The sequence below is a fragment of the Tetranychus urticae genome, chromosome 2 (genome assembly GCF_039701765.1).
Source record: "Tetranychus urticae isolate SD_2017Ah chromosome 2, NJAU_TeUrti_SD_1.0, whole genome shotgun sequence".
In the NCBI taxonomy this organism is placed as follows: domain Eukaryota; kingdom Metazoa; phylum Arthropoda; class Arachnida; order Trombidiformes; family Tetranychidae; genus Tetranychus; species Tetranychus urticae.
In genome coordinates, this window is record NC_142959.1 from 18,218,901 (window position 1) to 18,243,917 (window position 25,017).

The window sequence follows — 25,017 nt, forward strand, 5'->3', positions numbered from 1 at the left end:
AAAGGATATTTGAGCAATTAACTGTTCCACCATTTGTTACCTTAACCAATGGTCAGTTGATTACAATTATAAAAGAGACTGCAATTAACAATTCAAAAGGTGAATTACAAGGCTCACCCTTAATTCCTGGCTATCAGTTGAAGACTAAACAGAACACTACTAAATGATAATTCAGACTTTCCATGTTTACCCGTTCATTGTAACAAGTATTTTCCAGACTCAACTCTGCATTAATCATGTTATCAACTGTTAATCAACCGATTGAGTTTCCGGTTACTTTTGAATCATTTCATTTGTCATTCATTCAAGTCTTACAATTGACTGATTACAATACAGTTGATTGCCTCAAGCATAAATGACAATCCATAAAGACAAAGCTTCTTGTGTGCTTCCAATACCAGAAAATACTAAAGGTGAAAACGTTCAACTAAAGGTATATTTCACTCTCTATATTCACCCAAATTACCCGTTTTCACAACCAGTTTAGCAAAGAAGGTTTAATTAGAGATGGATCAATTAGATTGTGAACCGTTGAACCACAATTAGCATTTAATTCTGTATCTCTGCTTCAATGGGATTTACTGGGTTGAGTTTAATGTTTGAAACAAAAAACCTTTCACCGATACTCATACTTCATATTTAATGTACAAAATGGCTTCAAGCCAAACAATCAATCAAAAAAGTTCATGTTGATGTTAAATTTAGCTAAAATTACAAATTGTTTACATTTTTTATTGTTTAACTCTTATTAGGCCCAAGATTGAGTTGAAAAAAAGGAACCAGAATTGAATACAGATTTTGATTTCTGGTTAAGTTTCGATTGTGGACAAATGGTAACATAGCAACAGTTTACTTGCCCAGGATTTGTTGAAAATTTGAGATAATTTTTTTTCTCCTTGCAACGGTTATTTTCCTTTGTTTCCCAAATGGATTGAAAAGACAATCAAGATTGCAAATGATTCAAACTTTTATGCTCTAACCATTAAACCGTTTCTCTAGTCTCAAAGGTAATTTGAACCATTATTCATAGTAAAAATCATAATCAGACGATATTTATGTTTTTGTTTGCCTTTTTGTAGCTCATGTTTTTGTGCTTTTGTTACTTGTGTTGCTTGACAATTTGAATCATCATTTCATAATTTCTCACCTCTAAACCAAACCTCAACCATATGATAATTTGACAAAATCAACTTGTAATGGATTGTAATGATGGATATTTAGCTGTAAGTAAATAGTTGAATGTCCATTTTGTATTACAACTTGTATTTATATTTTGTGCTTAATCGTCTGGCCTCAAATTAACCCATTTTGGGTGTACATTTCATTGTTTTCTTAGAGTCAAACATAAAGCAGTACTGTTTATGCCTACAGTTTATTATCGTCATTAGTTAATTTCATTATCATCATCAATGGCAACAATAACAACAACCTTAACAATATTATCATGACTGTTATTACTGTTTACGAAAGATACAACATCCCAAAGGTTCTCATTACCGAACATTTTCTCTTGTTTATCTTGTTGTTCTTTCTCACCCATTCTTGTGAATGTGACTGATAGTGAAAACTGATTATTGTGATTAGAGGTAAAAGTGTATTCCATTTGATTTGATTATCCTTGCTGATTTGGTATCAAAAAACAATAAGTAAGTAATAATTATTCCAGTAAAAGGTAATACTGATCTAGGTAATTAACAATGTGCCCTTGAAAGGTTCAATGTTGTTTTATTTTGTATCTTTCTCTCTTCTCATCTCACCGATATCATGTAAACATGTTTCCAGGATAACCTTTACAATTAATTAAAATGTATTAAGAAGGTTAACAATGATAAAAAAGGAAGAGAAAATTGAAGATGAAAGCGTAAAAGTGGTGGTAAAAAAAAGTATAATGTTAAAAATGTGACCCTGGACCCACAAAAAAAACAAGTTGATAATCATCATGATCACTCCCATTTTTACTATATATATATCAGTATATACACCTTGTCATCAGTAAACACCTTTAACAACAGCAAAAAAAGCAGTGAACAAAGTTGGTGTTAATCGTCTGATATCGCTTACAAGTTTATTGTTCATAATCAACAATCAACTATTGAAAGTATTTATGAGAAAAAGGATAAATCTACAGACAATTCTACGCATCAACTTCATGTCTTTAGTTTCTATTACACCATTTTGTTGAACAATCTTCTCCATACACTGAATCTTCAATAATTTTTTACCCGACTATTGATGAAAGGCATCTAAAGAAAGCTAGAAAGGTTAAGAGAAAGAGAAGAAAAATCAAGGAATAAAGCCTAAGGCGAGAAGTTATCTTTGGTTCTTCTTCATCTCCATCATCTTACAAGTTTCCAGAAAAAAATGAAGCGCAACGGAGAAGAGTGAGAAAAATAAGAGAAACAAGTTTTCTCCATCTTCTTCTTCTTCTTCACCTTACTTGGCCTTCTTTTTTTCATCTTACTGTCCATAGACTTGGAGATTCCTTTAAAAAGCACTCTTTTGATCAATGTTAAAGCTCAATAGCGAAAGAAAAGTAAAGAAAGAGAAAAAAGAAAGGAATATCTTCTCTGTGCTTACTCTTTTGTTGTAATTATCATCCGTCTTCTTACCGTTTACCATCATAAGGATTATCTTTTACGTGAATGTGAGCGTTGTGTTTTTTAGTTGAGATTTTAACTGCACAACAAAACAACTTTCTTCTTCTGATTATCATAACATGAGGTTTCAATTTATATCCTAATTCATTTCAAAGTTCCTTAAACTTATCTTTCTCTTCTCTATTTTTCAACTTCATCTCTTTCTCTTCTCTCTTTCCTTCACTCCCCTTCCACTCCTCTGGATCCTTCAAACAAGTTTTTTCTCTATTCTCTATCCAAATCTCTATCTTCTCTTTCTTTCCTTTCTTTTTCATCTTCCTTTACTTCTCTTTCAATGTGTAGCTGACAAAACATTTTTTTGCTAACCATCTATACTGCTCTAGCTACAGTTGAGCGCAAAAAGTTTTCAAAAAAAACTATTTGCTTTTTTTTCTATCTTATAAACGTCATTTCAGATCACTTTGTTTCATTATTTTGACCATCTTAATTCTGGATCAATTAATTATATCACCAGTGACTTTGGTAATGATCTACATTCATTGTTTCTTATATTGAGTTGTTTACCACTTTGACGGATATAACTTTTCCCATTGTTGTCATTTTGTTGTGCCTTGTGACTTTCTGGTCTTTTTTAACCTCATCTTTACTAATATCATCTTTTGTTTTGTTTATTTTTTTTTCTTTCTGGTTCCATTTGTCATTCTGTTCACAATTTTTGGAATTAATTCAGGCCCTTGGAAATACCCAGTGATGTTAATAGTTTAAAACAACGCTCATTTTATGATAGTGATATTGGATATACTGCTCAAGAGATCCATGAACAACATCAAAGGCTCCATCATCTTGTTCAACAACAATTGCAGCAACAACAATCATCTCACCGTCGATCAGAGGATGACACTGGAATAAATGATGAAGGAGAAACAGATGCTGGTAATGATTCGTGTTTACATGACGCTCAGAGGAGATCTGTGATTGGTTATAATATTTCTAATAATTCTAAAAATCTTTATGAAGATACCTATCGACATAGCTCAACTTTACTTGGTCTTAATCCACACAATGATTATGAAAGGTTAAAGATTAATGGTCGTAACTCTGAAGTTGACTGTTCAGGTAATCCATCTGGACGTAGTCATTTAAGCAACAACAATTTCGATAATAATTGTAAAAATAATAATAGTCGGAATAACGATTCAAATTTGAGAACCTCCAACAAATTACTAGACATAACCAATCATCAATATTATCCTCATTTAATCACCATGGATGGTTTAAGGAATCAATTGGTTCGACGTAAATCTGGCACTGGATCAACTAACAATTCTATTCGTCCACCGACAGTTGAACGTTGTGATCAACTTCAGGTGACTCTTAGAGGATGGCTATACAGATTGGAAGGTGGTGCCATTAAACAATGGAAACGTCGATGGTTTGTTTTGGGTGATTATTGTCTATTTTATTACAAGGATTCCCATGAGGAGAAGTGTCATGGATCAGTTTTATTACCCAGTTACCATGTATCTATATGTAAACCCAATGAAGATGGTATAACACGTAAATTTAGCTTTAAATTGGAGCATCAAAATATGAAAACGTATTTTTTGGCTGCCGATTCTAAAGAGTCAATGGAACAATGGATGACAGCATTAAACTTGGCTTCTATTATGCAACTCAACTATGGATCAAATAACGCCAACATGAATAGTATTAATCGAAGAGATTTATCTTCTGGTCAACCTTCAATGACAGGTAGCTTAGGATATGGGCCAGACGGACATAATCAATCTGAAGGTCATGATGTTACCGATTCAAGATTAATGATGATGACAGGATCATCAATCAATAATGGTAAAGGGTATCCTACTCGGTGTCTTACTGGTAAAACTTCAGGTGGTGGTGATGAAGAAGAAGATTCTGGATTCAACTCTTATGTCCCTCGTCGTCCACCAATGCCTAATTCTATCAACAACTCATCAACTGAATCATCAGGATACCTTCCAGCTGGAGCTAAATACCCAGGTTCTTTCAATTGTACAGGCCTTTCACCAATTTCTTATCATAGTTCCTCGTATTTAGCTGGACATTCAGGTGGACAAATGTTAGTTTATCCACCGACTCATCAAAAAAGGTCACACTACGCTAATGCACCTCCAAAACCAAGACGTCAACAATTAGATGAATCGGGTGTTCTAAACTGTAGTGATTTATACCCAGTTTCTAATGAATTTGGAGCCATTCCACCGGGATCTCACTATAACAATCAGTACTTTGGTCCAGGCAATGGACCTGCTCCTGATTTGATTGCTCATAATAATAGTTCAAGTAGCAATGCTGTTAACAATTCATCTGTTTGTAATTCTTCAACAAATATTGACCAAAACAATAGTGTCGGTAGTAATACTGTCGCTGATTGTACTAATAAGCAAAATAGCACCAACACTGCCGTTAATAGCAACAACTATCATCAAGCTCCTCCATACAACGCTGAATATCCTCAACCGGATGGAATTAATATGCAATTTACTTTATCGTCTCCTATGTCACCGAACGCAAATGCAAATCAACACTATTCTATTCCACCGCCATCACAATTTACTGTTTCAAGCAATCAGATGACTGGTTATCATCCTCATCATCATCATCACATTCAACAACAAATTCAGTCACAACAGCAGCAACATCACCATCAACAGCAACCACAGCAACAGCAGCAGCAGCAGCAACAACAACAACAGTCACAACCACAAGCATCAACAGGTCAATACACGAGAGCAAGATTGCCTCCTCGTCCACATTCAGCCGATTTTCTCGATAGAGAAGCTCAAGATGAAGATGAGATAGCTGAAATTGAGAATTGCTATCAACATGCTAACAATGTAAATGACAATGCTAATAGTAATGGTACATCTTCAATACCTAATCCTAATGGTAATCATCAATATTACCAGCAACAGACATCATCTGTGCATCTTAACTCATCAGATGTTGATCAATCAAATAGTAATGGTAAAAATTCTAATCAACCTATTCAACCGCCGAAAATTCTGCCAATTCGTCCGAAATCAAGCTTAGAAAGATATGATCCTTACTATTATACAAATCATGTTGAATATGGAACAAGTAATGGTTCCATTAATCAACAAACTCAACAATTAACTTCACCTCCTCCACGACCTTGGTCTGATTACTTACAGCAACAAGCCGCACGTCCAAACACAATCCAACAACAACAACAACAACAGCTACCAACCACGTCGAATAATTTGACGCAATCATCATCAAATATTCGACCCAAAGGAATTACCTTTCCTCCATCTAATTTTGATACTTCACCTAGAGGACAACAAGATCGTGATGTTAGTTTACTTAGATTACTTGAGTGGAAACAAAAGATGCTTTCTGGTCCTTTAAATAAGCGAAACTCATCCACCACATCAAATATCAACAGTATGACTCCTAGCTCTAGCATCAAAGGTATTTCTGGAGCTGTCAAATCACCTTCTCACCATCATCTTCATCATAGTCACCATCTTAACAATTCATTTGGCTCTGACATGGCTTTCACTGATGTACCTATGCGACCTCCTTTACCAAAAGAGTATCGAACCAAAATTGGATTACCAGATTCACGAAGTCAAGCCGAAGGTGTCCAAGGATTAATGGGAGACATTCGATCTCATGAAGAGCCCATTTTTAGTAGAGCAAGATCCAAAAGTATTGGATCATCATTCCCTGTCAATGATACTTATTCATCAGATGATGAAGGTTAGTCTTGAAAAAAAAAACATTTTCTCTCTTTTTGCACATTCTCTGCTTTTCTATTGTGTCTGCACTTTCTCATCATGAACCTTAGCCCTCTTCCACCTTACCTTTTCCTTTCCATTTCTACTTTTATCTCTCGCTTACTCATACGCACCTTTATCTTTCTCCGTATCTTTTGCCATTGATTGAACTGTGAAAATAATGATCTTAAAGTTTCACACTGATTAAGAGTCAATTTGCTCTTCAGTTGTCATCTTCTGTGAAATGTTACGCTATATTTCGCTTTTAATTTGTTGCTGAAAAGATGAACATGATGATTATTAATGATGGTTAAACTGTAGGTATTTAATGAGAAAGGTCATGAAAGATTTTAAAAGTTGTTGTTTTATTTTTTTTCAAAAATTAAATGGTGAATCAGATTGATTAGAGTTGATCGGCAACCCTCAGGATACTAAAAGGTTTTTTGCCTAAAAGGATCTCACATTGATTATATAAAATAATTTGTCTGTTGATGGAAAAGAAGATGATGATCATGATGATGAGAATGAGCATGTATATATAAGGAATGATTATGTGAAGAAATGAAGATTTAACAGGAAGAAAGGACATTCTGGTCCAACCTGAAACTCAAGTTGTAATGATTTTTTGAAAGGTAAATACCATGATCTTTAAATGCTATAATAAGGCTTAAAGTGAATATAATGACAAAATGAGAGATCATCTTGAGAATATTTGAATAAAATCGGCCAAGGAAAGAAAATGTTTCTTTGTTCATTTTCCTTCTTATTTTTGTTTCCAATTGCTTATCAAATATACCCACGTTGATTAAAGACCCATCTTATCCCCTGATAGTTAAGAATAATCAAGATTACTATTGAACAAGGTTCTGAGAATTATGGTCAGAAAATTTAAAATGAAAATCTTTTTTTCAACTTTTCTTATTATTTGCAAGCTCAAGTGGATCATCATATTTTTAATCTTACATTTTTCCTAATCTGAGTCTTCCCATGAAACATCATGTTGAGCAGCCTTTGCTTCTGATGCGTGCTAAGTTAACTCTCAAGTTACTATGAACTTATCAAAATGAAATGAAAGATTTTTTACTCTTTTAAACCTTTCTTTGCTTCTTTCTAATGAGATTGATGATTTGAAGTAAAAAAGATCTGAAAACAGGATTTTCTTTGCAACATTGATGAAATTAAGTTTCAATTCAACCCAATTGACCTCAATCGATTTTCTTGCTTTATAACCTTTTCTTGTATCTTCATCTTTCAAAACAAAGTTCATCAAATTATGAGCACTTCTAATGGTACATTGAAGTGTATTTTGATTAAACTTTTCTCTTCGCATTTGAAACTCAAATTTGATGAAATCTTTTTTTCTTCCAAATTGCATTTTCATTGCTCATCTTTTAAATAATCAACATTATTGACTCTTGAACAGTTTAATGAAACTAAATTTGATTCATTTACGATACTTTCAATTTATATGGCAAAGGAGTTTTTTCATTAATATTGTTAACTCTTTTTCCCCTCTTCTTACACCGAGAAGAACAGAAAAAAATGAAGCTAATCACAATTAACTCTGGACTTATTTTATTTAATACAATAACACAAACAAGACTGAACCAACTCTTACCAACATATATCTATCTGACTCAATACATGTTTCAAACATAACACAACATAACAAAATTAACAACACCAATTACTTCTACCATTTCCATCAATTGATTAATTTTATTCTGCTAACACAATTTAATCTTAAATGATGTAAACTTATATTAAATCAAACTCTTGGACTAACTGTTTGTCTTTTCTAACCAACGTTTCGAGTTAACTAATGACTCAGACACTATTAACATTAACCATGAATGACTAGCGAGACAAATGAGGAAAGCAAAAAAAAAACAAAATTAACCTTCGTAACAAAAAACGAGAATTATATTTGACTTATATTTAATAAAATGACATTCTTTGATTCTACCTTTCATCAAATTGCTAAAAATAAAGGAATTAAATCAGGATCAACTGAAGGAGTTCTGGAACCTCAATCTAAAACTAATCGAGTTCGACGTCGCCATGAGAGTTGTGGTAATCCTCTTGCATCCACTTCCAATAGTAAAGATGTTTGCAATAGTAATTTTATTGCTACGCAACCAATCGAAGCAAGAGATGATCGAATCTGTACTTCTCCAGATTACATGAATATCAATCAATTGTATTCAATGTCTGTCAAAATGGTTGCTTCCAATCCAACTTATGTGGGACCAAGGAATGTCAACATTGTTCCAACCGATGTTATGGAAAATTCAACCTCATCGGAGTTACCCTCCATGTTGACCTTACCTCGCAGTGGAGGCGACGGTCAAGAAGCTGAAGAAAGTAGAGACAACTTTATCAAGCGTGAAGATTATTACAAGGCACCTTCAACTTTACGACAACCTGATCTCACCATGTCTACTCATCCACAGTCATCCATGGTGATGAACATGATGACAACCGATACAATCTTGCCATCAACACCAAGTGCAACAAATGTATTGAGATACAATGATGTTACCCTTAACTCAGCTGTACCAATAATAGTATCAGGTCATCAACAAATGCCACCAACAATTCATCAACAACAATTCAACCAATATGATATACATACAGGTTTACCTCTTGTAAACCCACAAGCACCTTTAACAACAACAGCAACTTCTTACTCGGCTGTTGCCAAACACAGAGGAATTGTAAATCAAGCTGATGTCATAACAGCAACTCAGTACGCTTACCCTGACCAATGGAACGCTTATGGAGCAACTCAATCTGAAAATCAACCAATGGTGCGATGTGTTTCCCGAGGAGCGACTACAGTTGCACCAACAAATGCTCAGCTTTTTTACAGGCCAGCAAGTTGTGGACCTATTTCCAATGTTCCTGACTCAATTAACTCTTTAACTAATAACGCTGTTAGTAGCTCTTCTAAAATGCCTCCTCCTCCTCCTCCAAAGCCACAGCCCAAAAATGTAATGAGCTCTTCAGCAACGTTTGATCAAGCCATGCCACCTTCAACTTTATTAGCATCAACGAAGCCTCAAAATAGTGCCACTCCTTTTACCAGTGATGGTAATGAGCCTAGAGATACGAGACTATCTGAAGGCAAAACACTTGATCTAAACAAACAAGGCAATGATGATAACAATGTTGTTAACTCATCAAGCAACAATAAGGCTTGTGTTGAACCTGTTAAGCCTGAAGAGGCTGTTGCTCCACCGCCTAATTTTGTAAAGGAACGCATTAAATTATTGGAATCTAAAGCTTGTAAAGAAAGTGATGCTTCAATATCTCAACAAACTTCAACTTCTGTGAAGGATGTGAAACAGTTAACCTGTAATAAAAACAAATCATCTGAGTTATATGACGATTCAGAGCTTACAAGTCGACCTTATAGCAGTTTAGAAAAGCCAAATATGCAATTGAATGAAACAAATTTGCGTAACTCAGCAGTTTCTAATAATTATTCACCCCTTTCATCAGTCCTTGCTGACCTTAGGAAAACTGCTGAGTCAATGGGAGACAAGCATTTAAATTCACTTGAGTCTAACAATTCAAGTAAAGAAGGCGATCGGGGCGATGCTGATGGAAGTTCAGGTTCTAATCAACCAATATCTTCTAAATTAGCAAACCTTTCCAATAATCCCAATGTTTCAAGAGGACCCTCTTCAGTTGAACCCGCCTCTGCATCTTTTTCTGCATATGAAGATAAAGGAGAAGACGCCGATGATGAAATGAGCCGGGAATTTGATTCTAATCAATATTCAAGTGATTCGGCAAGAAACTGTTCAGTTCCTTTGAGTGCCAAACAGAAAGTCTCAACGAGAGACAAAAGGATTGCATTTTCTTCTTCAGTGACAACATTAGGTCTCGATGATCCTATGACTAAGTCAACCTCACAAGGTTCATCAGACTTGCCAGTCTCATCTTGTCAGAACTCATGTGACCCCAAGGTTCCCTGTCAACCTGTGCCAGAATTAGTTGTGGATTCTAGTTCATCTTACTCTACTTCAATGGATAACCCTGCATATGTTAGTTCCTCTTACCTTGAATATGCTTTGAAAGATGATGAAAAGCAATCGGAAAAAGTTTCATCATGTGATCAGCAAAAACATGAGTCAAGAACTGATGAAGATGTGCAAATTGAATCAAATGTAGATACTGGAGATACCATAGAAGCAACAAAATCTGCACCCTATTATTATTCAGATTTATTACCCAATGTAAACGATGACCTAGAGCTTCCCATTAATTATCGCCAACGAGAAAAATTAGCAAGAAATCAAAGGTCCACTCTTTATGGTGATAGATCAGTTAGAGACGAAAGCGCCTACTCTTTTAATCAGCCAAGTATCGGACCATCTGGTAAAAAACGGTGCATCACTCCAGAAATTGTTACAGAAACTGATGACAAGTCGGTTAATCGTGATCAAAATGGAATAAGATCAAGCCTTCGGTTAAATTGCTCCAAATCTGAAAAACGTCGATCAAGATCTCTTGAAAATTTGGATGATGATCATTTATATGAAAATTTGGAGTTTCTTAAAAGCAATTCTGAGGTTAAAGAAAACGATGATAAACTTCCAGAGCTTCCAATTAAGCAGAAAAATATTTTAGCGACTGAAAAAAAGACGGTGACATATTCGTCAAATCGTAAGGTTAAATTTGATGAACCAATGGATAAGCGAAAAGAGTCTACAAATGAAACCGAGTCAGAGTCAGATAGATCGCTGTTGGAAGGAGAAGGTATTTTCAGGAAATGAAGCCAGAGTTGATTGTTTCAGCTTTCCAGATTGATAATTTTAACTCATTTTTTCATTTGTTGTCAATGAAAATTTTATTTATTTTGTTCCTTTAAAATTTTTGTATTTTTCAATCTAGGCTCACAATCTGGATCTTATTTGGATAAGAAATTGAGAAAACGACGTTCACCCAGAAATAGGCGATCTCAAGATGATTTGAAAAATGTTTCAGATTCAGAAACAACGTCTAAACCTCCTCCACCTCCACCTCTTCCATTGGGTTACAATCAACACGGATATCCATATTATTGTGTCAATGATAATCTTAATAAATTACAACGAAAATTGTCTCGCTCAGTAGGAACTGGCTTACAAAATGAGCAAGACATTTACAATTCCAAAATATTTTCTTCTGCGGGAGAACTGCTGGGCAAAACTCATGAAGAATTGGTTTTACTTTTGATTCAATTGCGAAGGAATCAATCTCATCTAGCATCTACTTGTGAATCTTTGAGGCTACAAATGGAATCGGAGGAAAAAATGATGGAAATTGAACCTCAAAGACGAGAGGAACACAAGAGTCGCTACAAAGAGTTGCGTGAAAGTCTTTTGGAAGTAGAAAGGCAATATGAGAATCAATTTCCAGTCATTGACATGGTTGATAACATGGTTAAACTTAATCATTCTGGTCCAGGAGTAACATCAAACCGTCAACAACAGCAACACAATCGAGACCATCGTGACTTATCTCCAACTGATCAAGATAATGATTTTGATTTTAAAAGATCAAAGGCTGCTTCAACATCCTTCCTTGATCGATTTCCCGAATCACAAGGTGTTTCATCTTCGTCCACTTCAGCAGTCGCTCATTCAGGTCTTCCAATAGTTCCTCAACGTGGTGAACAATTAAAGTTTACTAACTACTTATCTCCTCCCAAGAAAAAGGAAGATGAAGAGTTGGTAGAATCTGCTGAACAAGAAAAACTAATTCAATATTTGAAACAAGACAAAGATATTTTAGAAAAAACCTTAGAAGGTGTTCGTTCATCGTTAACAAATTTAAGCTTAAATGGTACAAGTGATGGCGAAGAATCTCCATCAACATCATCTAATATTGATAAAATGAAACAGCAACAGCAGATACTTGAAGGAGAGTTGGGACGAGTTCGAGGTTTAATAGTACAATCTGCAAAACGATTAGAGCAAAGGGCTGTTGAAAATGCTTGGATTGAACAAGATGTTTTAATGGCAAGATCACAACTCGATCAAATTTTATCTTCTGCATCAACATCGACAACAATGACAACCACCAATAGTTCAGCATCATCTAATCCTGATCCAGTAAGTTTGGAAGCTGAACTAGCCAATATTGATCAAGCCATTGATAATTTAAATGCTAAGCGCAAAGAAATTTTAGAAAACTTCAAGAAGCAAAAAAATTCCGATTCTACAACAACAACGACATCGACCTCGACTCTATCAACTGCCCAAAAGCCTCAATCAACTACCGTTACCATGAATCAGACTGCAGTATCGAGTGTAAAGACAAATACCTCAACTAGCTCTGGTTATGGTGAAACTGATTTAGACAGTATGGAATCTCGTGACATGACTCCCTTTAATTATTTAAAAGGTTATCAACAATTAACGCCAGAAAATGAGATTGCTTCTACTTCTGGATCCAATCATCTTTATGAAAATTTAGATTCCAATTTAGTCAATTATGGTTATTCTCATGGCTCATCCAACAAGATCAATGGTAGATCCGAAGAGTTTATTGATGATGATCCTGGCAGGCAATGTCAATCGGATGATTCCACTAATGAATCTTCAACTACGCGAAGTGAAAAAATTAAATCAGATCAAATGGTCTATAATGATAATTATGATTATGGTGAATCAAGTGATGGACAACAATACACTTTTCAACAGCCTTTATTAGCTTCAAATAAAACTGTTAGATTGGTTAAAAGGGAATCGGAAAGACGTCGAGTAACTAACAAATTATCAACATATTCAACATCAGTTATTAATTACAACAATAGTAACAACAATAATACTCAATTTTATCAACATTTTCAACAAGAAAATGATTTGTCCGATTTTCCTGTTTACACTGTAAATCATTCAGATGGGTCAACAACAATAATTGATTCTGGTGATAATGATGAACATTTTTCAGAAGTTGATTATGACATGGTAACCAGTAAAAGGCCGTCATCTTTAAATCTAATTGAACCAACAATCAAGTCTGATGAAAGGAAAGAGGGTAGATGATCATAATGAGCAAAAAATGTCCTTGCTTGTGTCCATGTTATATCTTTTATATCAATCTGTTCCTCTTCATGTTCTTTCACTAGTTCAGTGTCAATGTTAAAATCAATGATTGAACCACTGAACAATCAACTATTTGCTCCAAAAATCAAGTAAATCAATGTTGAGAACCTGAAGTAAATTTATCTTTGCATCAAGATAAATTCAGAGAGAACACAATATACCTCAATCATCATTATTTTGTTTTAATTTTAATTTTATCTTTTGTTTAAATTAATGTACAAACGATTACCCTTTTATTTTATGTATATCAATTTATTTCAACTGTTAATCTGGCCTGTCAATATCCTTCTATGTGTTGAGTCAAATCAATCATCAATATCCAGAGCGCGTCCTGTTTCCGCCATCGATCAATCCCAATCAATGCTCCATTTTGATTTTATTTGTACGCTTTATTTTGTGATCCCGTTTGATCTGTTATGAACCATTCCACTCACTATTTGTTTTACAATTTACTGAATTGCATTGATATAAAAAGTAAAACTCGAAAATTGCTTGATTTTGTTCATCAATGATTGATCCACCTAATTACAGGAGAAAAGGAAAGAAAGAGAAAAACTACAAAAGAAACACTCTTTTCATAGTTGTACCCTGAAATCAAACACCTTCGAGGCAAAGGTTTTGAACCTGTAAACACAGTGACAATTTGCTGCTGTAAATTGTATTAACTGTTTAGGATAAAATAGATTAAATCCTAAACCATGTTGATATAGTGATCGAGAAAAGTCTTATCCCAATCTCCTTGTGAGTCTTGATTGTTTTTTGATTAATAAATCTTGTATTTAATTCACTAACTTTTCATCTTTCTTTTCATTTTTTCGTTCCATTTACAGGCTGATCAAAATTCAAGTCCAGCATCATTGCAGTCATCTTTATCCAATTCTACAAATGAATTGCCCATCTTGACCATGGAAGGCTCTTTATCTAAATATCCTGAAATTGATGGTCAAGACATGGAAAAGGTTAACAACACCGATTTGCGACCAGCTACTTCAACATCTGGATATCTTTCCAATGTCAGTCAACATCATCCATCTCAAAATTCATCTCCAACATGCTCACCATCGGTATTGTATTTGCTATTAGTTTTGAATTTCAATTGATTAGTGCACCATTTTGCTCAAACTTTTCTTAATTTCATTCATAGGCCCTATCAACGTGGAGATCAACTGATGACAGTGATATGGAAAAACCTTCAAATATAAAGACAAACAGCGATTCGATAATTACCTCACCTCAATCATGTGACTCTCGCCAAAATTTTATAAAACCATCAACCACCAAGAATGTTGCAAATGTTGCTCTAGATACTGTCAAAACTACTGATGATAAAAGCCAAGAATCCATGGATGATGAAGGAATTGCTCGAGAAGTAAGAATCAAAGAGTTGCTTTCAAGCAGGAGTTTCTGAAAAGATCAATTTTGATTTTCTATTCATCTTAATAATTTAAATTTGAAAAACATTTTAATTTTTCATCTTATCTTTTTTCAGACAAGTCTTCCCAAAAAGATTGAAATACCTCATCGTTATACTCCTGATTCGGAAAATGAGTTGACTATGGAAGAGCTTACCAAAAGATCTATGAAAGCCGAGTCTTTTCGTAAAATGCTTTCAGATGCCGCTTACAGCTCTTATACACCAATTCATCGTCGTAATCAATCAAACTCATCCTTTTGCTCAACCGGAGGACTTCCTTCATCCTCAGCTGTCCCAAGTCTTACCACTGGCGACCCAAATGGTTTACAGCCTCTTCGCAAAATTTACTCTTTTGGAGACATTGAAAACCTGGACTCTTCTAAACAGGTTGTCACCAAAGATGTAAAAAACATATTCGACCAAGAGAAGAAAAGGCGAGCTCAACTCTTGGCTTTGAGCTCTGAAATAGCCAAAGAAGCGACTGAAAAAAGTCGCAAAGTTGCAAGTGAGTTATCATCTCAACATCAGCAATTAAATTTTTCATTTCTCACCAATTTCGTTTCTTTTTCTAATTCATTTTTAAATCTTTGCAGATGTAATTCATGGCACTCACTCGCCATCATCATTCATCTGAATCACAGAATGATCAATGTTTCATTATGCATCATTTTTACATTTAAATCATATTTTTGAGTTCAGTTTGAATAGAAAACTATTCATGGTCACTCGATAGTTTTTCAATTTTGACCATTAACCAAACTAGCGCACAACGAGATTTATCCAAACGAGAATTGGATTCCATTGATGAAGAGGAATGATCTGAATTTGTATTTTCAATTGCAAGTGAATTGAATGGATGGCAACCAGATCACAATAGATTCCAATACTTGCAGCATCACGAAGTCCTACTCATGTTCCTCTCTTCCAAGCTTTTATAGCACAGCAATTGAATCTCTCGATTGCTTGTTTAATTCATTTGAAATTCAATCTCATTCAACTTTCCTGATTTATTTACAAAAGCAAGCTAAATTGTTCAGCTATAACGAGATGTAAAAAGTTTATAAAACGACAACAGTGAGGGTTGTATTCAAAATAAATAAGTTATTAAGAATCACCATTGGCCCAGAAAATCGAAAGCAGATTTTTTTAACAAGAATAAATGTAAAATATTGAAAGTCAACGAGCAATTTAAAAAGATTTGCTTTAAAGATGAGACAATTAACGACGCCAAAAGAGGATAAAAATGCAAAAAAATTGAATCAGTTGGCTGCTAATCAATTTATCAACGATCCTATTTTGTCAACTCTTTTACGACGCAAAACTATGCTGGTAACAATTGAAATTGAACCCTGTTAATACACACATCAACATTTTATCCCAGTGATTATCTCAATCAAATGTTGTTTTTCTGAAGAAAAATTATTTCTAAATTATAATTTATAACTTTGAATTGTTAATTGCTCATTACAATTATATAAAGAAAACCTCTGTGAATAACAAAATACCACAATTTAAATCTCTTTTGTCCCTTCTCGGTCCCATTTTCAATTCCTATTTAAACATCTTTTTTTGTAACAAAAATTGAAAAACAAATTTAATTGATAAAATAAAACAGAAACATTGATTTCATTGTTTTCCTTGTTTGCTCAACAATTGTCTCAACTTAATTGTCTTTTCCATTTAAATTTCAAAGTTGAATTATTTGTTTAACTTGAAACAATCAACCTAACTTTAAATCAATGTTGGCCTTTGGCTTTATTGCCTTATTAATCACATTGATCGTCTCATTTGGTTAACCATCAAGTGTTTAAATGCGCAAATTGGTTTCGCCTGTTTTTTTGCTGTTTATTCAATTTTACACGAAATGCGCAAAAACATGGGATGAACGAAAACAGGGAGTAAATTCTGAGGATAAATTCTGAAAGTGATTCTGAGTTGAATCTTTTGCCTTTCCTTTCATTTGTCCCCCCTAACTTATCATGCCTATTCAATTCAGTTGCATTAGTTGTGTTCATGGACTCACAACAACTACTCAATAACATTAATTCAACTTGAATTTCAACCTTAATATTTACTCTTTTCTTAGACTCTAATCTTTTTAGGTTACTTTTTTTCCTATTTTTTGCCTCTTCTTCTTATTACCGTTTTATTGTTGATGTTTTATCGTTAACCAATCAAACAGAGAGTAAATTGTCATCGCTATAGCCATCATTATCATCATCATCACTATCAACATTATTGTCTCTATTCAATAGTCTGGATTACATTTTACTAATTAAACATTCCCTTGTTTCCCTTAAATTCAATTGTTGACTTGTGACTTGCCTTTTGCATTGCTTTAACCATCTCTCTACAGTCGTTATTATATGTGTGTGTTCATTGATTACCAAAAAGCCATTTAACCATTGACAAAGCAACATGACATCAACGTCCATTGATATTTTAGACGAGGAAACATGTGATTTTTATTATGGCAGCATTTCCCGTGAAACAGCGGAATACATTTTATGGGATAAAGGATGCCTTGATTCAATGTTTCTCATTCGTAAATCAAATTCTGATTACGTTCTTTCATTGTGCTACCAGAAAAGGTAAAGTCAATTAAAGCTTCATCCATCTTAATCAAATCAATTTTCAACCTTCAGCCTTCCATGTGATACAAAATTCCTACACTCTTTACAACCTAAACTCTGAAAGAAAAGTCATTTTTTCCAACAAAATACACGTTATGCAAAAGCTTAACATTAAAACTCGAAAGGTAAAACATTAAATGTTTACATAAATCAGTAAAACCAACCAGAATCAAGTACATCAAATCATAATTATGTGACAAGAAAAGGATTGAACCTGAAAAACTCTAAAGGCCATAACAAGTTAACTCAAAGTTGGTTTTGGATAAACATTAAACTTAAATTGGGTTTAACCATTAGATTATCAAGAGTTTACTGTAAAACCCTTATCGCTTGACTAACAGTCAACCCAAACGGTTGACTGTCTTGCATTGGCTAACAAGCCTGACTAGCTACTTAAGCATCATCAGTTTATTTTTGCCTTATTATTGTGACAACAAATTGCACGAGTCCAAGCCAACTGTATTGATTAATAAGGTCACATTTATTATGAATCAAGTTGATTTGATGCTAATAAACATTTCCATTTTACTTGGAAAAACATTTCAACATTAATCAACTTGATATTTTGAAGCGTATGGGCAATCTTTCATCTGTAATACCGTTTCAACCCTCACTCAGTACATGTTATATAATCAATACAAATCCATGTATTGAAGGTCAAGTTTCATTTTTCATCCTCTCTCTCTCTCTTTGATATTTTGGGTCCAAACATAATCTGGTTAAACTGTTGGTATAAGTAAACAATGAATAACTTGACTGCTTTTCAATTTCAATTTAACCCATCAAACCAGCCATCGATTGAGCATGATATTTTTAACCAGTTTTTTCACCTGTTTTACCTTCATGTATCTTCCAACAATAATTTTAATTTGACTTAAATTATTTAAACCCAACTTAACCTTTGGTAACTCTTTGTACTCTTTTAACCATCAACCTTTTGTGTTCAATAATTACACATTTGTGTATCATTACCATCATGCATTCAATTCTGAAAATTGTGTTAACTCTTTTTTTATATCATCATCTCTCTAAATGATGTCAATAGATTGAATCCATTGTTTATCTTAACTCTTCCCTTTCGCATTTTTTTTTCATTGTATATTACAATACATTGTCAATGATATTGTTAACTATGGCAACATCAGATAAGGTTGAATAGGGTTAACAGGGAGAAGCAAACATTCATTTGAATTGATAAATGTCTCTATGTAAATTAACATTGTAAACAAAAACAGATGACAATAAGGTAATGACATCAATGATAAATTCATGGAAATGAAAATATCTACATTTCCATAACCAGGTAAAGGATTAATTTTCAATTTCCACTCTCAGATGAAATCGTTGACAAGCTATTCAAGTAAATGTCCATCAATAGTGAAATAAAGATAACATTTTGACCCTCAAGTCTGTAGTTCAATATATAAGTCATGATGGGCCAATATTTGAAAAATAAATTGAAAGAAATGGCCAATTCTTGAATAAATTAATCTGTAACTCAAAATGAAACATTGTTTCCCATGATTCCTATCGAGGTTAACTTTTATAACAAACAGTAAATTTACTATGAAAAATAGCAAGCAATTATTATGCAGCCTTTTCCATGTAAACTGGCCGTAAAGGTTTCCAACTTTTGTTGGTTCAAATAACCATTTCTAACATAAAGAAGATCATATAATCTCTCAATCACTCAAAGGCTACAAACTTCGTCGATAAATTTGATTAAAAATGAACTTTATGCAGACATGTTCATCGGAAATTGAACCTTTCACAAGCTCTTTTAAATCACCAGTAATCTAAGTTTAACAATTTGTAACTTTTCACTAAACAAAAAATTTGTTGAAGAAACCATCAGAACTAATCCAAAACGAAAGCGACTCAACTTAAAATTATCCTTGAAACTCCAACAATCAACGCTAAACAAACTTATTCAAATGTTTTTCATCGATATGGAACTTGTCATTTCTCGGTAAAATTGAAATCAATTTCCCATCTAAATTAGAATAAATAATTTACGATGAAATGGCTTCAAAAATGCAACACATTGATATTTACTTTTGATCGAGACATTTTGGGTATAAACTCGCTCTTTGTAATGTGCTTAGTTTGAAGGAAAAAATGACTTTTTAAGCGAAATATTTGAATATTGAGATTAGAAGAAGTTTAAAATTTATTCATTCGATCGAAAGAAAAAAGTGTGGAATATTTTTTTCTCGTTAAATTTGCAAATGTTTGTAACCATTTTTTTGTTTCGTTGCAGCATCCTTCACTATCGTATATCTTACCTTGGAAATGGTGAGGTTATGTTACACGGTTTAGAGGCTCAAAAGTTTTCCTCCATTGAACACCTTTTAGAAGGTGTTGAAGGACTTGCCATTAAACCCGGTTTACCCTGTGAACGTTCATCAGGCTGGCAATTGCCACCCACCTATTGGGGATTAACAGTTAGTGAAATACGTTCATCGATAATAAAAAAATCCCATGAATGGGGCTTTACCGAAGCACTGGTCACTTTTCCCATTGAATACCTTTCACTGGGCAACGATGACTATAATCGCTGCATCTTGACCGAAGTAACTAAATCATTAATTAACAAAACTCTACACGAAATTCAACCCTGGTTCCATGGAAGGTTAACCCGACTTGAGGCTGAAAAAAGTCTCGATGAAAGTGGACACAAGGAGGGAAAATTTCTGTAAGTTTGACTCTTTTTCCTCTTTCCTGCAACCTCTAATCATCCCATATTTACTCGATAAACCAAACTCACACAAGTTGATTATTTTGATTACCTTCATCAATTTCACTCCATTTCCTCTTTACTCACATTAATCTATCTTCAATTGGAATCAGCTCATTTGTATCTTTCACTTTCATCACTTGAAACGAGAAGAAGCGAAAATCCAATTAACGTGAAATTTAGACTCAAATATTCAAAGTATGGAGTAAATATTATTGCATTATAATATTAAACAGTGAACCGATGAAATGAAGCAAATAACAAAAAAGAGTTGCAATGAAAAATATTCATCAACTGAACTTTTTTTTATCACTTCATATTTCAACTACTATTAGTTGACATTGTTATAACTCTTTTTTTTACTCTGGTGATATTTTCCTTCTACCAATAATTACCATCAACATTATCAATGAATTTATTTGAACCATTTTTACTTCCAAGTTTGACTAATTCAATTTGGTTAAGCACTTTGAGTTGGAAGCAACAAAAGGTAATAAAAATAACTCAAATATTTTCAGTTCATCATGAAATGCTTTTTCCACATTTCTTGAAAGTTAAGAGTTTGTAAAATGAGTTTACCGATTATTGAGAAAATAGTTTTGTCATATTTTGCTTTGCATCGAAAGCTGTTCAACTTTATCAATTGCAATTAAGTAAATTGAAATTTTCCTTTTTTCTTCTTCTTCTCATCAAATATTCCTTTTTTTCCATTCTGAAAATGATTGAAGAAAAGGGTGACAAGTGATTCTCGAAATTCTTGCCAATATTCAGATGACACTGATGAGTAATAATTTTAACCTGATAACAACTGATTGTGTGTTTTGAATGTGTTTCGTCTTCACTTTGAATTGACCATTGAATGGACAATTCAAGTTATAGATTGAAAAGGATGACTCTGATGATGTGGATAAAGGGATGAAGGAAATGAATCGAGAGTAAGTAAAGTTGCAAAACTCGACTAAATATCATGGAAATGATCAAATATTGATTTTGAAGGAAAAGGAGAAAATTTTTTTTATTATTATTGCTATTATTATTATCATAAAGGCGCATTAAGAAATATAAATATCAATATCGAGAGAAGAGGGAATTAAATGAAAGTTTTCTTTCACTTTCTTTACTCGCTCTCTCTCTCCTTTGCCTTCTTCTTTCCTCCTTTTTTCACTCTTTAACCAAGAATATATATACAAAAACTTGGGAGTAAAGTTTATTGAATAAAGTTGTTACACGCTTGAAAACATTCAATAAGCTTATTGGCTATTGAACAGTTGAACTGAATTGAATGGAAAGAAAAATGAAATGAGAAGAAAGTGAAATTGCAATTTTCATTCACGAGTTTCAACTTGCTTTTTTTCTATTCAATTTCTTCTATATCCTTGAAAATATCGTTTACTTAACCAAACGGTCATTGCCACAATTGATTATGACAATATTTAGTCATCAGCTGGGATGGCCTGGGAGGGAAAACTCCCAGCATGGAAAATATTGCAAAACGAATAAAAAAATTTTCGAATTCAGTTTTGTTCCTAAATTCGTGGTCATTCCCATGTTATAAATCACTTCAGTTAATATGATCTTGCATCTTTTGATGATTCGATAATCATGAGTATTGAATGCAAATGGATAAAAGTTATGAGCTGTAATGTTTACTATTTTTATAAAGTTAACATTATTTTCAGGATAAAGTTCTTGAGGAATTGCACCGACTGATGTTAATTCTCATTAGCAATTATTTCACTTAAAATGAGAAACTCTTTTACAAAGATATAAGAAATGATTTCCTTCCAAGAGGAAACATTCCCAGTAAATTGAAAATTATCAGATATTTTCAAGTTATATCAAGGAAGGATAAAAAACAATTTACCTTGCATCATATTTCATTTGAGTGTCAAAATGAACATGAAACTTGATCATGCATTCTTCATTCTTTCTGCATATTCACACAAAATTTTCCCTCCCTGTTTATATATTTTTTATCTGCAAAACTGGTAAACATTTTCACTGCTCAAAAACGCTTAAATATATTGACATAAAGTTTTATCAAGTTGAGGTGAAAATACATAAGTTACAGTGAGTCGAGATAAAAGAAGGCAAAGACAAAGATATTAATTCTCAAAAGGTTGGGAGTGAAAACTGGGAGTTGAAAGTATCTTTTTTCAACACTTCTTATGACGTGGCAATAAGTAAAAAAAGAAGTGTAAAGAGTGAGCAAAATGGAATGGAAAGAGTTGAGTATTGCGATGAAATGGTTAATAAAAGGAGAATCCAAGAATCATGGTTGATCACAGATCCATTTCAGATGAATTGTATCCAACGGAAATAATATTGCAATCTATCAATAGTGTATCAATTTTCCCTTTCTTTTCGCTCTCCACTTCTTTCTATCCATCACAATTCATTTTTCAATCCACCAATTTCTTCTTCTCTGGCAACATATTCTTTCACCATCATGCACATCATCGTCATCACCATCAGCAGCAGCATCATCTTTTCCTTTTTTTCTTCTTCTTCTCCTTTCTTCTTGTTTTTCTTTATTCTCTTATCCCTTACATGATGCTTGAGAGAATGGAAAAGCATCTTGAATCCAAAGCAAAATGGAACCTCGTTAACTGCATCAACATTTCTGGTTCAATCCTTTCATCTCAACTGGACCAAACCATATTCACACAAAATTTCAACCTTTTCATTGCTTCCATTCTTCAACACTTTCATCTGATCATCTTCACATTTCTCTGATAATCACTAAATCATTTCTTTTTTAACGTTAACTGGCTCCTTCCTCATTTCATTTTGTCCAATAATATTTACAGAATCACCATGAAATTGATTGTTTCCTTTTCCAATTGATAAGTCAACATTTTTCGATTCATTGTTTGATTTTTTTCATCCAACTGAAAATACAAGCTTTTCTTGAGCAAATTTTTCAATCAACTTTCAACAAAATTGCCAAAATTTTTGTTCTAATTTTAAACGTTCAATCCAAGTTTAAAGTCAATTTGCAATTCCAAAGATGAAGGCAAATCAAAGATATAACAGTCCATTAAGTTGACAAGAGCAATTTATTGTTTCCTTGCCTTTAATAATAAACGTAAGAATCGAGTATAAAAAAGGCTTTACCATTGAATACATTTTCAATTGATTCTTCTCAAGTTCATTAATGACAATAAACCAGGCAGAAGTTGAACATTTTTTCAAAATTTTTCTCTTCTCTTTCTCTTCTTTCAAGAAAAATGTTGAAGAAGAAAAAAGTTGCAATTTTACCATTTTTATAATCAAATGAAATAAATATTCATTCTTCACAGGCAATTGGACTCAGTTTGTCTTGAACACTTTTACCCAGAAAGAAAAGGTTCATGTTGGTTTTCAATGGTTAATGAATGAGTCCAGAAATGTTTTTAAACTCTAAACATGTTCAATATTCAGTTGAAGCTCATGATGCCTTTTGCTTCATGTTTTCACATTATTTCATTCAAGTTGATTGCCATTTTTGGTTCATCATTTTCATTTCCAAACATGAATGGTGAAAAAGTAAGAGAAGAGAAAAGGAAGAAATGTCGAAAAGAAAAACTTTCAGATTGACTGAACCATAAGGATTTAACAATGTTTTCAATCATCTTTTTCTTTCCATTTCAAGTCATTCTCACAAATGTGATAAAATGAGTCAAGGCAATGAAAATTGAAGATGGATAAATAGAGTAAGAAAGGCAAAAGGAGAAGAGTCAAGGGAAACAAAAGAAAGGCGAGAAAGAGATAAAAAAGAGATGAGTTTTGCTCGATAGACACATATTTTTATATTTTGCCAACTTTTTTTCTCTCTCTCTTTCCAAGATTCTCCAACTTTTCTGAGCATCTTCATCTTTCAGAATCACAATCCCACTCTAGAGTGGTCCATGTAAGAGAAAACCGGCTTTTCTCCTTCTCTCTTTTCTTGCCTTCTTCTCTCATCATCTTCAACATAATATTCTTGCAAAAGGATATCTTTTATAATGTTGCCATCTTCAATTCTGCTTTTTATTTCTGTCCACATTTACTCATTTACAGACAGATATCTCGATCACTTTCCATTCTTTCGCATTCTCATCATTCTCATTCTTCATCTTCTTCTTCTTCTTCTTCATTTTTCCTCTATCTTTTGTGTCTACCTCATTCTCAGTTTTCTGTCACTATCTTGAGAAGCAAACATCTCCATGAAAAACCTTTTGTTCCTTTTCAAACGATCCTTTCTTTTCCTTATCTCCTTTTTCATTCCTCATCATCATCATCACTTTAACTCTATTCTTATCTTTCTCTCTCTCTCTTTTACTCATCATATTTATGCCTTACTCACTCCCAGTCAGCTTTCATTTTCATTCCCAAAACGAAGCGACATCTTTTTGATGGAAATGAAAATAACTAGTCAGTAACATTCATGTCAACAATTGTTTTACTCCAATAAGCAAGAGATTACTAAATTGGAATTAATTTAATGAATTTATTTTGGTAAAATAATACAATCTGATAAAATTGAATGAAATGAAAAACTGAAAATGAAAAGTTTCCATTTTAACCAGAAGAGAAGAAAAATGAAACAAAAAGATAAAAAGCAGAGACAAAAATTGAATACAATGACAAGGAATAATGAAATTTCACGTTTAATCAAAAATTTTGATGAACATCTTTCCAGAGTAACTAATAGCCAAGGTTATCTAAGCAAAAAAGGTGAAACTATGCGAAAAATGATGACTTTAATACAAGTTCATACTTTTTATACA

General features: G+C 33.2%; 2 protein-coding genes across 2 annotated transcripts in view; both read left to right on the forward strand.

Moving 5' to 3' along the window:
* The window catches only part of LOC107366713 (uncharacterized), a 31,719-nt gene extending 15,199 nt beyond the window's left edge, over window positions 1-16,520 (forward strand). The window contains exons 2-8 of the mRNA XM_089267412.1: window positions 3,328-6,365; window positions 8,375-11,149; window positions 11,285-13,419; window positions 14,313-14,546; window positions 14,627-14,851; window positions 14,972-15,401; window positions 15,490-16,520. Coding sequence (XP_089123538.1) covers window positions 3,328-6,365; window positions 8,375-11,149; window positions 11,285-13,419; window positions 14,313-14,546; window positions 14,627-14,851; window positions 14,972-15,401; window positions 15,490-15,530 — 8,878 coding nt within the window. The 3' untranslated portion in view covers window positions 15,531-16,520. The remainder of the gene's footprint in view (window positions 1-3,327; window positions 6,366-8,374; window positions 11,150-11,284; window positions 13,420-14,312; window positions 14,547-14,626; window positions 14,852-14,971; window positions 15,402-15,489) is intronic.
* Window positions 16,521-16,895: 375 nt separating this feature from the next.
* LOC107366811 (uncharacterized) overlaps window positions 16,896-25,017 on the forward strand; it is a 72,667-nt gene continuing 64,545 nt past the window's right edge. Inside the window, exons 1-2 of the mRNA XM_015934451.3 lie at window positions 16,896-17,487; window positions 19,790-20,224. Coding sequence (XP_015789937.1) covers window positions 17,315-17,487; window positions 19,790-20,224 — 608 coding nt within the window. The 5' untranslated portion in view covers window positions 16,896-17,314. The remainder of the gene's footprint in view (window positions 17,488-19,789; window positions 20,225-25,017) is intronic.